The 19167-nt window shown below is 38.6% G+C and overlaps 1 protein-coding gene across 1 annotated transcript; it reads right to left on the bottom strand.

Moving 5' to 3' along the window:
- Window positions 1-2103: 2103 nt before the first annotated feature.
- On the bottom strand, window positions 2104-18003 carry tmc2b (transmembrane channel-like 2b). The gene is made up of 20 exons (XM_028457481.1): window positions 17859-18003; window positions 17722-17763; window positions 17138-17528; window positions 15621-15767; window positions 13479-13569; window positions 13292-13373; window positions 13105-13211; window positions 10433-10531; window positions 8825-8967; window positions 8589-8736; window positions 7968-8162; window positions 7693-7872; window positions 7384-7542; window positions 6240-6368; window positions 4320-4387; window positions 3822-4061; window positions 3612-3737; window positions 3299-3377; window positions 3084-3213; window positions 2104-2543 (listed from the first exon to the last, which is right to left on the bottom strand). The coding sequence occupies exons 1-20, from the start codon at window positions 17902-17904 to the stop codon at window positions 2326-2328; spliced, it is 2820 nt and encodes a 939-aa protein (XP_028313282.1). The 5' UTR covers window positions 17905-18003; the 3' UTR covers window positions 2104-2325.
- Window positions 18004-19167: the final 1164 nt, after the last annotated feature.

Here is a 19167-nt window from a genome sequence, read left to right as displayed (position 1 = left end):
ATCCTCCAAACCATCGACCTGCCTTTCAGATCCGATCCCAACTAAGCTGTTTAAAGAAGTTATTCCCCTAGTCTGCCCATCTTTGTTGGAGACAATAAATATATCCCTATCAATAGGCTACGTGCCACAGTCCTTTAAAGTAGCTGTAATCAAACCCCTTCTCAAAAAACCTACTCTTGATTCCAGCACTTTAGCAAACTACAGGCCTATATCTAATCTTCCTTTTATTTCAAAGATTCTTGAGAAAGTTGTGGCAGCTCAGCTCTGTGAATTTCTTCAAAACAACAGCCTGTTCGAGGACTTCCAGTCAGGCTTTAGAGCTCAACACAGCACAGAGACTGCTTTAGTTAAAGTAACTAATGATCTACTCTGGGCTTCAGATGAAGGACGACTCTCAGTGCTGGTTTTATTAGATCTTAGTGCAGCTTTTGACACTATAGATCACTATATTCTACTAGAGAGATTAGAGAAATTACTTGGAATCACAGGGACTGCCCTAAACTGGTTTAAGTCCTACCTATCTGATAGGTACCAGTTTGTACACGTGAATAATAAGTCTTCTGTGTACACTAAAGTAAGCTACGGGGTTCCTCAGGGCTCTGTGCTAGGTCCAATCCTCTTCTGTATCTATATGATCCCCCTTGGTAATGTTATGAGAAAATACTCTGTTAACTTCCACTGCTATGCTGATGATACCCAACTGTATGTATCAATGAAGTCAGGTGAGACAAATCAGCTATCTAAACTTGAGGCCTGTCTAAAGGACATTAGGGCCTGGATGGACCAAAATTTTCTTCTTCTCAACTCAGACAAGACTGAGGTCATTGTACTGGGCCCGCGACACCTTAGAGAAACCTATGCTAGCCTAACTGCCCTAGATGGCATTACTCTGGCACAAAGCACAACTGTTAGAAACCTTGGGGTTCTATTTGATCAGGACTTATCCTTCAACTCTCACATAAAACAAACTTCAAGAACTGCCTTCTTTCATCTCCGTAACATTGCTAAAATCAGATCTATCCTGTCTCAGGGCGACGCCGAAAAACTAGTCCATGCTTTTGTTACCTCTAGACTGGATTATTGTAATTCTCTTTTAGCAGGCTGCCCGAGCAAGTCGCTTAAGACACTTCAGCTGGTTCAAAATGCTGCAGCACGTGTACTGACTAAAACTAGGAGAAGAGATCACATTACTCCTGTATTAGCCTCTCTGCATTGGCTTCCCATAAAATATAGAATAGAATTCAAGATTCTTCTTCTCACTTATAAAGCCCTAAATGGACAGGCACCAGTCTATCTCAAGGAGCTTGTAGTGCCATACAATCCCCCCAGAACACTACGCTCTCAAAATGCTGGACTACTCGTTGTTCCATTCATCTCTAAAAGTAGTATAGGAGGAAGAGCTTTCAGTTATCAGGCCCCACTTCTCTGGAACCATCTACCAACCACGGTTCGGGGGGCAGACACCCTCTCTACCTTTAAGGTTAGGCTCAAAACATTCCTCTTTGATAAAGCTTTTAGTTAGGAACCAGCTCATAGCTCATAATTAAGATGCAATAGGCATAGACTGCCGGGGGGGGGGGGTCTGGCATGCTCGGTTGGAGAGAGGTTGGAGAGGGCGTTAAGAGAGAGGTCATTTAGGTTAGAGAGGGACCGGAGAGGGTCCCATTCCTCTTTCAAACACTCCCTCTATGTCTGCTTACTCCCTTGTGTGTTTGCTCCTGTACTCCTTCTGGCTTTTGTCTTGCAGGTCCGTGGGATCCTCAGTGTGGAGTTACAGAGACTCAGCGGCTCTGTCTCCACCCTTTCCTCTGCACACACCCAACACAGCATAACGTGGATGGCTGTTCATCATAGGAATGGGATCCACACAAGGTTCCTGCTGCTTAACAGAAGGTTTTCCTTGCCGCCATGATGAATTCATGTTGGGTGTGGGATACATATGTATGTGTATATACGTATATATGCATATGTGTGTATCCATAAAATGAAGAGTCCGTCCTTAAGACTGCTCTACTGTAAAGTGCCTTGAGATACCATTGGTTATGATTTGGCGCTATACAAATAAAGATTGATTGATTGATTGAGTTTGTTCTTGTCCTAAGGCAATCACACAATATACATCTTCTGTGCCAGATTTGCTGTGAAGCAGAGCTGCTCACCTTTTTACCCTCAAGATGCCTATTGTTACTCAGAAAACACAAAATCTTCCACCTTCAAACAAGTACGACCAAAATTAACTTTGTCGTGTTAAATTGTATAACTCTAACGTACATGTTTATTCCAGTGGCACTTTAAGTGTTTGTGGTCAGCTCTTTTTTTTGTGACTCATCTTCGTGGATGCCCACCCCGACCCCTTCCTCTGGCTGGACCAGGTTGAGGCCCTCTGGTATTCAGGGGCGGCCCCCCTCTCGGCCCAGGTCCATGCGTCACAGGCCCTCTGGGGTTTGGTGCAGCCAGTGAAACCTCTTTCTGCAGGTTTACTCCATTCCCTGATGATCCTGGCTTGGTCTTGGTAGGCTTGCTAACTTTCTCCACTTTGATTTCTGAAAATAAAGGAAAACAAATAAGAAAATGAGACATCTTTGTCATTAACTGCATTTAAAACACTTAAATATCGCTCAAAAGTTTTTACGCTTTCATGAGGAGGTCTTTTAGGTGTTTCAATATTGAAATGTGTTGCAAAAGCGCCATGGAAACACTTTTTCCTCAAATACATGTCACAGGACGTGACATACCTGGTCACATGACCACTTCTCTCCGAGGACAAACGTGACGTGGTACGTGTAAACAGAAGACCCAGACAGTACTTAGCAATATACTTTAAAATTATGACTAGCAAATTAGACGTGAGACAACAAAGGAATACAGAGTGTTATAAGAAGGTTTGGAGCATCCGTCTTTCTGCAGCAAAATCTCGCGGGATGAGATTTCACGGAATTTGCAAGGCGTCTACCCAAAACAACTTTCAATGGAAACACATTCAAAGCACAATTATACTTGGTCAAGATTTAGAAATATCGCTTTTATTTCGCAAAAAATCTGTCATGGAAACCCCGCTATTGAGGAGGTATATGTGATCGTACCATCCAGGGGAGGTTCCTCCTCAATGGGACGTGGGATCAGAGACTTGTTTGGTAGCAAGTCTTCCAAGTCTTTCATCACTTGATTGGTGCTGTCTTTGTTGTTTCTGCGGTTTTTCTCTTCATCTCGAGCCTCAAGTGTTAAAGAAAACATTCAATACAACAATATCAGTTTCCCAGAATATTTAACTAGAAAACAAAACAACACTTGTACTGACCGCTTGCATCTTTTTTTTTAGGTCTGTATTGGCTTGCTGGTATCCTTCAGAGACTGCATTCAGGTAGTAGAGAGCCAGCCTGTTAGACAGTAAAGTTTGTGTTTTGATTTCCTAGCTTGATGTCAACACATTTTCACATACTGGACCAGAAAAAATTAAATGTTTGGCAATGCCAACCCTGCAAGTTCAATCCCCTGCATATCAATAAGACTTAAAAATATAAAAAACTGGCTGATCTTCAATGTTATGCACAACATTTTTTTCGCTTGTATATCAACAAAGTTTGTGACATATTTGCAAAAATTGCACTCACACCATGAGCAGGACACCTGGTATGATGAGCCCAGGGTTTGTGGCATATGTAAAAATGTTTCCAATGAAAGCTGGTAGATCCTGATCAATCGCCTGCATCACCACATCATACATTTTCTCCTGACCACTGCAAGAGGAAGAAGAAAAAAAAATCAACCTACGTGAAGAAATTTTGTTTTCATGTCAGTTCAGTTATTTGACATTTACTGACCTAAACGGTCCGCAGTCAAATGATGGGGACAGGGTCATGATTGTGTAGACCACAGGAAGCAGGCTGAGGAAGAGCACGAGCAGCAGAAGGCCCATGTAGAAGTTGTTGGAACGTGAGGCTTTGAAAACTCGCTCATGAGGAACATTGCAGGACATCACGGCCCAGCACTGATAATACATGGAGGACAGGAGACGCAGCAAGTTCACTCCAACCAGACCGGGAGCGTAAAATGCTCCCATCCTGGATGAAATAACAGTTTATTATTTTTTATCTTTGTTATCAAATATTGTTTATTCAACACAAACAAATACAGTATATATATATATATATATATATATATATATATATATTAATGTAAACATGCACTTCACATTAAATTTATCGTAAATGTAATGTATTTTTACATAGCAAAGAAAGGTGGCTTATATCACTTTTCAATCAAACCATTTTCTTAAGCTTTAAAATATCAGCTGTTGATACCCATGTTTCATAGCTCACCATATCATTCCTTGATTAAAGATGAGCCCAAGGACATTTCCACTAATGTCAAACTCTCCATATGATGGCTGGAATAAACATCACAACACAATAAGCATGAAACATGAACAATTTCTCTTCTTCTACTGTTCTCTCAATGCCTTGCTCTCTCCTTCTGTAATTAAGTTCCTTAAAGCTGTCTACAGTTTCAGGGGTTGGGATCAGCTGTCTTGCCAGAAGTGACTACATGGTATCAGGTTGACCAGAACTCATCATGAACTGTGTCCTATCATGCAGCACTTCTGTGCTCATGCCCTAAGGTTGTCAAAACTATCAATAAATGTACATCAATGTTTGTTTCTTGGGAATAATATTTCTAGTGTACTGATTCAAAGCATTGGGTGCACATAGGGCACAGTGATGCTTCCTTGTTTTTCTAATAAGTTCTAATCTATCTAAGTTTTCTGCAGATATTTGTCTTAGTGGCCTAAAGGTGCCAGCAAGCACACAAGTTATCTCTAAGATTCTGTTTTTCCATCATGTAATCCCTTTGTATTATCCATGTTTAATTTAGCCTGTGTGGGTCTGCCCCACCAGAACACTGCTGATCTTGTTTGTTTAATCAAGACAACTGTTTTGACTCAGACATTTTCATAAACACTGTGTTTAGCTAATTTGCTGATATCAATTACCTTTAGGAATCCATAAAATGAATTGTAATATCGACCTTGGGGAGTTTTTAGATATATTGTAATCATGTTGCCCTGCTCCTCTATCACAAGTGTGCGCACGTAGCCAGGCTGAAATGAACTTGCTTAACTTAGCGAGTTGTAATTGAGATTTGTAGGACAGCTTCAGTCTGACGGACAATGTTTGGTTAGGTGAAGCCAGTTAACGGAGATAAATCCAGGATATAATTATCTAGCTTCGTAGTACAGGCCCTCTGTGTTTCCAAGTATCCTGTTCATGTTTCCACCTCCCAGTGATGTCAGTGTGTTTGGGTTGTGAGTGATTAGCTGTCTCATGTTTGGCACTCAAGTGTGGCTCCTTCCCAATCAACCGTCCCTCACTATTTAGGTGAGTGTTTGGACACAGAAAGATTGCTGCTTTGTTGTCTATGTGTGATGTGGTGGTTTTCCCTGCTCCTAGTTTTCCCTTTGCCTGTTTTGGTTTTTGGAGTATATTAACAGGACAAATGTTCTACAACTAGGCCTCTGCATCTGGGTCCTCCAACAAAAACCTCAACCTTGACAGTTAAGCAGTTATATATGGAGCCCCTAAAGGGACACGGATATTTATTTATTTTTTATTGCGTGCTCACGTAAAAGTTACACGCGAGCGCGTGATACTAGTATTGCGTAAGCGAGCACAGAAAGGTTAACCCTAAACCTAAGGCTGAAATAAAGCTTTACTTGATCACGAGCAGAGCATGCAGCCTGATCACTGATGTTTATAAGCGTGCACGTAAAATATTTTATGTGCGGGCTTAAAACTATTACGTGCTCCCTTAGAACTTTTATGCACTCACGTATTGGTTTCACGCGCTACGTGAAAAAAATAATATTCGTGTCCCTTTAGGGGCTCAGTAGTTACATGCATTTAAATTAACAAAACGACAAACAGCGGTCACAAAGTAAGAAACGTAAATCCCCCCTACGATTATTAAAGTAATTCTGATTCCAATAATGAATCTTGCAAAGGCTATTTTTAATTTCATAGAACTTAATATAGCTCCACTAAAAGTCTCTCTACACACCCCACCAATACTAAAATGAATGACATCACCAATAATTTTCTTTGAAGACAAAGTAACGTGTGCAGCCTCACAAAAGCACCTAAACCTTTTTTAGGAGGTTGAATCTATATTACAAAGATATTTTTAACAGAGAAATGTAGAGATTCAATGTAATGCCTTAACAGCAACACACAACAAGTTCTTACAAATCCAGCTTCCAGGTCCCAGCACCAGCAATAATTAAGGAAGCGAACGATAACAGCTCGCAGAAAGTCACCAATGAGGATCGTCAAATAAGAGACCTGCACATCGGACACGATCAACTTCACAAATTCCTACACATGAAAAAAGAAAACAGAGAAGAAGTATCAAACTCTAAGAGCATGTTAAGATATCTAATATGTTGGTTGAGGTTCAGGTCTAGGGGCCTTTTTGTGTATGAAAGGAAATAATAAAACTCTCGGTCTCTCTTTAACTCAATTTACTGTAAACACAACTCTCGTATCGCTACGCTAAAAGTTAAAACACAGCGGTGTTGACTGGAAAAGGCAGAGGTGAGGCCAACCAACCCCGAAGAAGAGCGGCCACTGATGTCACTCTTCTGTGCTGTGTGGGTTTGAGAAGTCAAATTGAATTATGATGCATGAAAACAAAAATGCAATGACCTCTTTGCTTTCTTTAGTTGTGTCACAAAATGAGCAGTGTTGAAGGAGAAAATGAAAATGCAATTTTGATTATTTATCACCAATTTGATTTAAGAGTCAAATAAGCCTTTCTGCTGGTGCATTTTAATTTTCAAATTTTCCATTTCAAATTGAATTTTGGTACCTATTTGCTGGGCCATCTTTTGAAAATTAAAACGTAAATGTGATTTCCTTCATCATTTTAATTACGTTACAAAATGAGCACCCTTGAAGAAGAAAATAAAAATACAGTTTGGTTTATTTATTATTCATTTTATTTATGAGTTCAAAAATGCGGCTATATTCTGAAAATGAAAAAGCATTTCTGTTAATCCATTTTAAACTGAATTATGGTACAGATATGCTTCCCTATTTGTGTGGAGCTTGCATGTTCTCAAAAGATTTGAATTGATGATATTCTAGCAACACCTGAGAAGGAGTAAGGACCAATAAAGCAGACACGCTTTGTAATGCCTTTGTCTAGACCAGGGGTGCCCAATCCTGGTCCTCAAGAGCATGTTTTAGATGTTTCACTCTTACATCACACCTGATTCAAATGATTAACTGAAAGCTCTGCAGAAGCCTGATAACAACATCTAAAACATGCTGGATAGGGGCTCTTGAGGACCAGGATTGGGCACCCCTGGTCTAGACTGATGTTCCTTACTATTCCCACCCCAGTCTCCCAGCATGGTCCTCTGATAGCGTCAGCTGGATGCACATTTGGAGGAGGTACATCTGTTGTGTTGTAGAAGGAGCTGTAGTTGGCGTAATAGTGTGCCAAAGCCAACTCGGTTTCATTCTTAATGATCTTTTCTCTCTCCAACTTTAGAAGAGAAAACACAGACATAGCGAAATTGATTACTCGTTTTTATGACTCACACTATTAAAATGACTCTTTTGGTTAGGTAATGTGAGCTGAAGAAAACATACATACAATTTCGTGTGAAAAACAATACTTTGACAGACAGTTTACCTTTTCATTGACTTCATCAAACAGAGCAAACAGGAAAGTATAAAGGTTTCCCAAGAAGAGAGCAAAGATCCGTGCTAGCTGCCACTTGAGGGCAATTCGAGGATGATAGTCTTCCAACTCTGCGATGGTTTCAAATAGAGGAGGACACACCAGCCCAAGCAGAGACATCACAAACTCCACCTGAAACATTTTGTGACAACAAAAAAAGACTTCACTCTCAAATATAGGCAACATTTTTTTCTCTAACAAGACCAAAAAGTTTTATGTAAACCTGCCTCATTTTTCTCAAACCAGGAGAGGTCAGCATTGTCCATGTCAGCAAAATCCTGCGAACGTTTCACCACGAAGTAGATGAGATACCCACTGCCTCCAAGGCAGCAAAGTATTAGAAAGTTTGCAAGAACCCTGAGGAAACGTCGGAGATGGATGTTCTCATCTTTCTGGTTCTCCTGTTCGTCCACTATGGATTCCTGCAGTCCAGAGTAAAAAAAAACAAACACGTTTCAATTCAATTAATTTAGCATCTAAAATCATATTTAAAAAGCTGCCTTTTTTCATGTATTCCTAAAATTGTGCCATAGTGCTTACTATGATCGAATGGATGACACTCAAACAAAAGGCAACAAGACATATTACTGTAAGTGTAATTCCACAAACACACCATCAGTTAATCTTAATCTTGCCATATACATGTAACAAAAGATAATGAATAGCCCTGAAAAAGATCAAGCAGGTTCACATCAGCAGATTTTAGAGAGATTTAATTTGTATTTGTATTTGTTTCGGCATTGAAAAAACAGAGGCACTTTTTCACATTTAAGAATGGTTGTTCTCAGGTTTGATAGGCATAAAAGATGATGACGTCCTCCTCCCATACATTTAAATAACCCATTAACCTTGAAGCTGGTGGTAATGGAGGCATATTTGTTGTCTGCAGTCTCTGGGTTCCCTATCAGGTAGTCCCAGCTGGTGAACATCTTCCAGCTGAAGGTGAAATCCCCCTCGTCTGCTCCGTCTCCTCCTTCATTTGCGTTACGAGCCATGCTGACAGCGTAAGCACAGAGAAAACAGTGAACCCAGCCATAGCATGTCCATTTATATAACTAGTCCTGCATTTTGGTGTGTTGCCTACGTTCTAATGACAACCATGAGGCTGTATCCAAAAATACCAACACCCACAAGCAGGTATGACAAAGGAAGTCTGAACTTCAGCAACCCGATTTGCTTCTCATTGTTGTAGAATCCGTAAAACAAAATGGAATACTTGCAATAACCCTGTGGAGAAAACATAAAGAAAACTTATTTGTAAAATAATTTTTAAAAGGCCAGAAATACAAAGACTATCTCACTTTTGTTTTTGGTTACAACTATGAACATAAGCACATCATGTAATTTATGACAGTATTTCCATTGCTAATAAAAAAAAAGTACATATATTTTGTCACACTATGACAATATATTGACACTTCTTTCTTTTATTCTTCACCCCATGGGGCATAAGGCATCAATCATGTTTATCTATGGTAATCTTTGGCTGTTTGTTCTGTGGTGGCCTTAGAACTGCCTTGTTTCTTTTCTCCCTGGTGGTGTCCATCTAAGAACCACTTTGGGGATCCAGAGCATTCGGAGTACGATCCAACCATTCCACTCTGGGCGTTGTTCTATGATGTTTCAAATGGAAAACGTGTGATCTAAGCACCCTCTGACCTCTCCGAATCCAGCCTATTCTTCATGGTGTATGTTGTCCACAGAAGGCTTTGCTGGGGAAAGAAATCAAGAATAGTTGCATGCCACCTTTCTGTGTCCTTTCATGTTCTTCCCGTGCTTGCTTGAGTTTCTCAGGGTACCCCGTTTTTATCCCACCATCCAAAAGCATGATTGTTCGATAGATTTGAGTCTTTACATTGCCAATAGTGGGAGTGAATGGGAGTGTGAATTACTGTCTGCCTGTTTGTTTTTTGCCCTGCTATGGACTGGTGCCCTGTCTAGGGTGTATCCCCGCCTAGCGCCCTAGCGCTGGATATAGGCACCAGAAGACCCCCCTGGGCCTGAAAAGTAGCAATTGAGTTGGAAAATGGATGAATGGATAGATGATTACAGACAAGGCTCAGGTTCAGGCTCACCCAAAAAACATTCACAGATACAAACACTCACTAATGTCTCTGAAGGTACGCCCTTAACAGGAGAAAGGGAGCTTGCGAGACAGAATCAGAGAAAGAAGCTGTGACATTGTGGTCCTGATTCAATACTTTAAAATACAACCCATGTAGCACCCTGATGACCATGTTTTTTTCTAGTCCTGGCTGCTCTACAAGGACTTTTAAAGGACTAAACCTTTAGTATTATATATGATCTTTTGATAGCTTTTGAGCTTGGAGTTAAAATTCTGCACAGATACCCTATAAGGAAACCACTGGTTAAGCCTACCATGAGTTTTGAATCTGCGGACTGCATAGCCTTCAGGGTTAATGTAACCCATAAACCTTCCTAACCATGACAAGGTAGACACCCACATATAATACCACTTTTTAATTTTAACTGCACTATTGCTCTACCTGGCTGTTGATGCATAACAGTGAGAACCAAAATCCTCCATTAAATGGAATGAGCTGAACAAATAGTAGGGATGATATTACAGAACTTACTGTCAAACCACATTAGTCAATGTCATGCAGATTTGTTCCTTCATGCTAAGTAGGAAAAAAAATTAAGTCCCTGTTGAATAACTGGTGATCTTCACCTCAAAGTCAAAAAGCACTGAGTAGTCCATGGCAGTGTCCTGCTCAGCTCTGGGCACAGTCTTTCTGGCAATGGTACCATAGGGAAGACCCATGAGAACCTAAACAAAGGGGAAGAGTCCTTGTGAAGAATGAGTACCATTTCTGTTAGGGATGCACCGAAAATTTGGCCACCGAAAGTCGGCACAAGAAATGATCCGTACAGCGATGGATACGAAGAACCAACATGATTTCACAGGATAATGTGACAGTGTCAAAAATATAATTGTTTCACTTTTTGAGGGAACATGCTTGAAGACGGAGAATCACACAGCACAGGTGAAGGAGACCAGAGTGCTGACGTGAGACACAGTGCTCATGTTAGTGTTGTGTTCAAGACCGCACTATCCGAGACCAAGACTTGCCCGAGACCAGCATGCACCGAGACCAAGACAAGACCAAGACTTTCGGGAGCCGAGACCGAGTCAAGACCAAGACCGAGACAAACCGAGACCAAGACCAAGACCAAGACCATAAACATTTTTTTTTTCAATTTAAAAAAATAAATAAATAAATAAAATTATGGCAAGGTTCAACAGTTAAATAACATCTCTCTTTAATTTTAGTTTATTTTAAATACATTTGACGGACAAAAAAAAAGGTGCCTGCAAAAAATTAACTAAAATATTAAAACTACTACTGCTACTGATACATTCACAATTATTCTACATATTTGAAAACAAGATTTTTATGTCAGCTGAATGTACAGCAAGTGTTTAAAAGCATTTCTGCCAAGAAATAATGATTCTTTATTCTGATTCTTTCAGTTGTTCAGGTTTAACAGGTCACAGATTTCACAAGATAAGATTTTAGTTTGAAAAAGCCTTTACACAGGTTATTTTTATTAATTCACTTAGTTGATATAGTTTAATTTGGTTGCTGTAATATAACTGGATATTCAATTCACAAAGATTTCCAACTGTAACTGTAAAAGTGAAACTTTCTGAAATAAAACTACAAACAAGTTGTCAGCAGTGTAAAAAACATAGAGCTACAGGTAGATGTGAAACTAAATAAAACAAACTCAAACCCTGGAAAAGTCATGTAACAAATTAATCAATAGTTATTATATATATATATATATATATATATATATATATATATATATATATATATATATATATATATATATATAATTATTATTATTATTCTGGATACAGTGGAAACAGAAACTATAAAAAATAATTATATTTTGAACCTGGTTTATATTGTGGGGAACATATTATATACATACATGTAATTGGAGTCTAAAGTCACAAAAAAACCACCACTTTAAAAATATTTAATATTATTTGAGTGCAACTCTGCGGCGATGACGCGCTGGTGACGACATAAACCAAGATGGCGGCGGCCCGGACTACAGCCGACATTATATAATAAAGCCTTAAAAGACATGGATATAATGAAAAGAGTGGATGGACAGATGCATAAACATGCAGACTTTCACACGGACACACACGGACTTATTAAACACACACGAAATTATTAAACACACACGGACTTATTAAACACACACAGACTTATTAAACACACACGGACCTCAGTAAACACGGTAAACGGAACAGGCTTCACCGCTCGGCTGGCACTAGGACCCAGAGGCAGAGTAAGTGCGTCCCCTATCCAGCATTCACAGACTGTAATATCATCAGTTTATCATTTTACCAGTTATTAGAGCTACTGTCTTTACCAGGGAGATAATATTTATTACTGGTGATTGTTTTCAGGAATTTTACTGGGATTTTTACCGGTGATTAGTTCATTTCTCCCTTGCGCTCCGCGGTCCAAACTGACACCGGAGCCACACACGTATGAGTGTCACACACGTCACTCAGTCACATTAAGGAAGGTTGTGGTCATTATACAGGGTGGATTAAAGAATGAATAAAGGATTGTTTTATCCCGTTCTTCTCCGTGTTATTATCACATTATAAAAATGTTTAAAAATAGCAGGAATTAGTGCTGGTCTCGAACGGTCTTGACGGAAAATCCCGAGTCCGGGCAGCCCGAGTCCAAGACAAGACCGAGTCAAAATGCTTCAGAGTCCGAGACAAGACCAAGACCTTTAAAATTTGGTCTCGAGACCGGTCTCGAGACCAAGACCGGTCTTGACCACCACAACACTAGCTCATGTTCTCAATTACAAGAAAAACAGACTTCACTGTAATAAAGCAGAGAAGTTACTCCCCATCAAGAACTTAAATACACTTTGTGTAGAGGGAGAACATATTAAATGTATCTTTCAGCAGCCTTGTCAGTTATAGGCCTCTACATTATTATTTAATGTATACATAAGTGGGGTCAAGTTAAACATTTTATTTCATTTTATTTTATATTTGGCATTGCTGAAATGTCAGTGCTGAGTAAATGTTTTCATGTATTCTTTTAATGGATTTATTCATTGATGCATTATGATTAATTCATGCAATTGTAATGCCTTGATTTCAGTAAGATTGGTACATAATCAGAGCCATAAATGCAATGATACTAATAATTGGCATGATCATTTATTTCAGTGTTTTTGGTTTTCCACTTTGTTTTCATTATTTTGGGTTTTCAGTGTCAGCCAAGAGTTTTCATTTCGGTGCATCTCTAATCCAGTGTAACATGCATACATGTGTTGTAAAAACAGTCATACCTCAGGAAGAATCACCAGGCCAAACATTAATCCAAACAGGACCATATTCAGACCGTACATCCACCTCAGAAAAATAAAGTAAGAAGCTACGGATGATCCAAAGTGACCTATGATTGATTCAAAACAAGAAACCTGACTCAGAATATTTGACATTGAAAAGGACTGTTTTGGTATATCTGGTACCAACTTTCCACATCCTTGATCTTCCTCTCCCATGGTATGCAAGCTGTTTTGAAGTTCTCAAAGTCACGCTTGAACTTGATAAATTTCTATAAGGATCATGTTGAAAATAATTACTATGGTTGCATTGTTGACTGTAAAAATCACTTCAATATGTGAACAACTCTCCAACTCAAGTGCAATGTGTGGCTTACCTTGGCCATCATGACTTTAAATGCATACAGTCTCCTGCCTTTTCCTTTCCCGAGGGCGCCTTCGAACTTCTCAACAAAATCCTGAGCCTCCCTATTCATCCAATCAGAGAACACAAATACATCTTGGTGAAACAAAACCCAATCCAACATGCTGCTTAACACTGCTGCCAATCCAACCAATAAATTAGTTATAGTGTGCAGGATGTTCAAACGACAGCAACAGCATGGTTTACTGATGGATGATATATTTGAATAAGTTATGAAACCTGGCAAGCAAGAGGTCAGTCAGCCAAAGCAGCATCCACTGAATAGTGTCAGCGTCAGGAAAGAGTTAGGCAGAACAAACATTAGGGTTGGGCATCGTTTGGATTTTAACGATTCTGATTCCAAGTCTTAATTTCGATTCCTGTTCTAAACGATTCTCGATTTCGATTATTTGAGGTGTGCAGATAAACAGGTCACAGGTTTCACAGGATAATTTTTTCATTTGAAAAAGCCTTTACGAAGGCCATTTTTATTAATTCACTTAGTTGTTACAGTTTAATTTGGTTACTGTACTGTAACTAGGTATTCAATTACAAAAGTCCCCAGCTGTAACTGTAAAACTGAAACTTGCTGAAATAACACAACAAACAAGTTAACAGCAGTCAAAAAAACAAAGAGCTACAGCCCAGGTAGATGTGATGTGTGTCACAAATCAACAGTTCTTGTTGAGCAACATTATTATTATTCTGGATACAGTGGAAACAGAAACTATAAACAATAGTTATATTGTGAACCTGTTTATATTGTAGGGAAGATATTATATACATAAATGTATTTGGAGTCTCAAGCCACAAAAATTGCACCTCTTTAAAAAGAAAATAGACTATTATAAGACCTCTTTCCAGTTAATTTGGGACCCGGAGGCGGAGTAAATGCATCCCCGTACTGCATTCACAGGCTGTAATATCACCAGTTTATCATTTTATCTGTTGTTAGAGCTACTATCTTTAGCAGGGAGCAACTATTTATTCCTGGTGATTGTTTTCCGGAGTTTTACCGGAGTTTTTACTGATGATTTGTTCCTATCTCCCTTCCGCTCTGCGGTCCAAACTGAAACAAACTAGTACAGGCATTTATGAATCTAAAAAAAGAATCAAAATGCAAACATCTTCGTAACGATTCCGGAACCGGGCGTCAGGAACCGTTCCTGTTTGGAACCGTTTCTCTGTGCCCAACCCTAACAAACATCGATGTTTGAATTCTAAAAATATGAATCGAGGATAGAGACATACATGCCAACAGACTAATCTACACACCTCCCAATATATTGCATTTTTTATTTTATTCTGTGGAAAAGACAGTGACCACAGTCAGCTACAGTCACTGTGTGTTTATGTGCATTTGGGAGCCACGATATTATAATCTATTATAATCATAGCCTTCAAAAACTATGAATAGGACTCCAATAATATCTTAAGCACTGCTGATTTAGACACCATATTTGGTTTCAGTACAGGTAGATTTTTAGAGATTTATAAAAAATAAAAAATAAAATGGTTACCCTGCAACTTTGGTAGATTGCCTATTTTAACATCATGTCCCACCTTTTCACCAAAACCAAGATTAGTTCATTTATTATATCATTTGGTAAATATATATTTAATTTATTAAAAACATTTTTCTTCATTTCTGTTCAAAATTTAAAAAAATAAATAAATAAATGCCACCATTGATTTAGTTTAGTCTTGTATTCATAATGTGTAACAATGTCAAATAATATTTCTAAATTGTTGACTAAAACAAAACATTAAGCTTAGGACTGTCTGCTTGGTATACACACTTGTCAGACCTACTTTGTACAGTTATTCCAAAGTAGTTTTTATTTATCCACAGCACAGGAAACAGAAGTATCAAACAGCTGGGAAATGCAGTTTAATGATTAAAAGCTGCATCACATGTACATGACATAAGTGATGATGGATGTTGGAAGGAACACAACACAACACAACACAACTACTAAACAACAAAAAAAAAAACACTACATCAGTGACACTTTACAGCACTAGCAAACAAAGCCAGAATCACAAGCAAAATAGCAGGAAAGATTAGACAGAGTTAGCAGCTTTTTGGGGAATTTCTTTTGTTTTGTTTTTTTACTTGAGCACATCGAGTCTCCTCTTCATGCGCCAGGGTTTGTTCCTTAATGTCGCGACCAGTTTCTTCTTCTCCTCTACCTGCTCTTTTAAGGCTTCCATCTCCCCCTCTGACAGTGACTCATCATCAGAGCCAGAGGAAGAAGATGAGCTGCAGAGAGGATATAGTTAGTGACAAGAAGCCTCAATATCATAAAAACACCTCGACAAAATGAAGGAAGAACAGACACTGGAAGAGGGAAGATACTTCATACAATTTAAAAAAAAAATACATTTAAAATTAACAATGTCTCTTCCTTACTTTGATTGCTGATTAAAAAAAAACCTATGACATAAGTTTTAACTGTTAACTATATTTGAAAAGTGCAACTATCAGGTTAAAATATGCATCATGTTAGCATTGTGACACCTGCTCCTTTGTGGTTATTGACCCCATTTAAACACAATGTAATGAAGAGCAAGGAATGAGCCCTGCACAGGTGTCATTCAGTTTCAAGTGGCATCCTTTGTGCACACACTATTATTCTAGGAACGCTGTCCGATGTCTAAGTAAACGTGACTTGAAAATAAGAGTTGTTGTCAGGTGCGTTTCTTTCAGATTGAGTCAAGGTGCAAAAAAAGCCCCTGAGATCTGCCAGTGGGTGATTTAAATGCAGCATCATCACATGCAAAGTTATCCAGATTTGCCTAAATTCAGCACCTGTGCACAACTTCATCTGTAAATGTATGTGTAGCTGGGTGTGTAAGTGGTTAAAAAACCATCTGTACTTTACCTCTGATTAGCTGGTAGCTTACTCTTGTGTAGCTGGTGATACAATACTGACAAATACTGTTTGAGTGAGATTAAAAAGTGTATGAGACATAATGACAGGTGGAAAATGCCTATTTTTCTCCTCAATTTCAATAATCAAAGCAAATCATCAAACAGTTTAAAGCAAGTAGTTGGGCAGGGAATAACCAACCAAATTAAAAGCAGTATGTAGCTATGGATAATATTGTAATATTTACAAATGCAGTAAATTTGTCAATGAATCATCAACACTTTACATGTGGGTCACTACATTTAGTGCACTGACTAATCAGAAAAAAAACATAATAAATGTGTATTATTGTTTCCTGTAATCATCACAGTAGGTGAAGGTGTGTCATGGCATCATTTTGAGTGAAGTGAAACATTCTTTCCAATCTAAGTTGAGGGCAGATGTGTGAGATAAAGGGAAGGTATCATTTATACCATAGGGCACTGAAAACTAAGAGACTGATTTAAAATTCTGCCAGTACTTCTAATCAAACTGGAAGAATCTGTGTGGTGTTTAGTTCTGTTGTCTTATGCATTTAGTAATGAATGTGATGATAAGATTACATCACCAACAGAGCAGAAAAAATCATAATTGATTAATATCATAATTAAATATGGTAGGACTTGAGGATTTAGTTATTATCCTAGCTAAGAAATAATATAATCCAAACATCTGCTGTATTATGTGTATTAATAACATAAACTCTCAGAGAATACTGCACCTGCCATTCTTCTTTTTCTTGTCCTTCTCACCACCTTTACTCTGACCTGCTTTCCCTTTCACATTACCCTTCTTCTCCTTATTCTGCTGCTCCTTCTCCTTTTTGGACACTGTCTTTCCTCTTTTTTTTTTGTCTCCTTCCCCTTCGCTGTCCTCCTCGTTGTCCTTGGGGGCTTTCTTTCTGGATGCTTTGGAGGTTTTGCTCTTCACGCTGCGATTGTCTTCATCATCATCATCTTCGTCATCATCCTTAGCTCTAGCTTTGGTTTTCTTTCTTCTGCCTTTTCTCCTTGGGGTCTCGTCTTCATCCTCGTCCTCCTCATCTTCACTTGGTTGTTTGGCTTTGCGTTGTGGTTTGGCTCTTCTGTTTTTAGCTCTTCTTCGGGCCTCATCTGGGATAAGGGCACACGTTATAAATCCAAATTAATAAATTATGAATACGTTTTTAAAATGCAGTTATGTCTGTTCTTTAGAGGCTACCACACAGAGGAATTGTATATTCTAAACATATATTACTTAAATTAAAGTTATACCATTATACCTATATTGTTGTTATTCTACAATTTTCAAACAATAATGACCCACCTTCACTTCCACTATCTATCTCAGCATCCACCTCCATCCCAACTGGAAAAAGGATCAAATGCAACAACATCTTAAGCATGAAACCAAGTAAATGCACTTTTAAGATTAAAATGTATGAAAAAAAATTAAACTCATACCATCTTCAACTTTGACTGCAACATCGTTTTTCCGCTTTGGAGGCATTTTTTACCCTTTTTTTGCTTTTTTGTCCAACTGTCCTCTTCAAGGTGATCCTGCTTCATTGTCATCCATATTTCTCTAGCACAGGCAGCTCAAGGCACAACATCGAGGAGCGAGTGAGCAGAACACACACACACACACACACACACACACACAAACACACATGCGTGAGAAATAGGCTCCTTGACAACCGTTGGGGAAACACAGTGTATTCAGTAACTGAACACACATCTTGAGGTTGAAGAAAATGGAAACATTTACACTGCGTTATCAAGAAGTCTAAAACAAATATATTATGGTGTTAAGTTTACTTTTCTGTTTGTGTGATGTATGTCAGTCGAACCGAGAGCCACAAAAAGGTGTCAATTCATTCTCCTATGAAGGAGTCATTGTGAACATTACAGGAGAACAACGTTAAAAGTGTACAAGCCTGGTTGGTCTCTATGGAAATTATAATGTGCCATTTTGTGTAAAAACTGTATATTTTCATTTTGTAGGCTGTTACACGTGATCCTCACTAATGAACTGTTAGTCAGGGCAATCAATTACCTCACAGAGACGTTTGGAAAGGTCTCTTCATTGTTTAAAGTCTTCTTTAACTTGATACCGAGACAATACATCCATAATGAATGAGCAGTTACTTTATCCCTTCCTCCTGTTGACATTTAATAAAGACACATGTGAACAAGAATTGCACATACATTAACATTTAACCTAGGTAAAGAGGAAGCAATAGTCTTAAACATTTTTATAAATGCGGTTACATTGAAGGGCAACTGGTCAGCAGCGCGTTTTAGCCTTAATGTAATTATCTATTAACTTAAAAACCAGCTGGAAACTTTTCGACGCTGATAGGATCTTAGAAATCGACAGTTTTATCTCCACCCCACTGTTGACGATTGCTGTTCTAATGGGATAGATTACAGCATCCTGCCACCATAAATAGGATAAGCTGTCAAAGAAAACGAATAAAGAAAAGCATGTATATACTGTATTTGGTGTTTAAGACTTACAAAGCTAACAATATGGAAAGTTTGATTTTGTAAGTTTTACAGTAAACTCAAATTGTCAGAATCTGTATCCCTGACATATTTAATGGTAACAATCTGATTCCCTGATATCATCATCTGATACATTGATATCCAGACATGGTGCCAGGGAGGCACTTTGTGTGGAATGCTGAAGTGTATCTATTTTCTACTTCCAGGTTATGGAAGTGAATTCTGACCTTTTTAAAAATGCACAAGGAAACCTGAGACACACAGC

The sequence above is a fragment of the Gouania willdenowi genome, chromosome 9 (genome assembly GCF_900634775.1).
Source record: "Gouania willdenowi chromosome 9, fGouWil2.1, whole genome shotgun sequence".
NCBI lineage: Eukaryota > Metazoa > Chordata > Actinopteri > Blenniiformes > Gobiesocidae > Gouania > Gouania willdenowi.
This window is presented reverse-complemented; position numbering and strand designations above follow the sequence as displayed.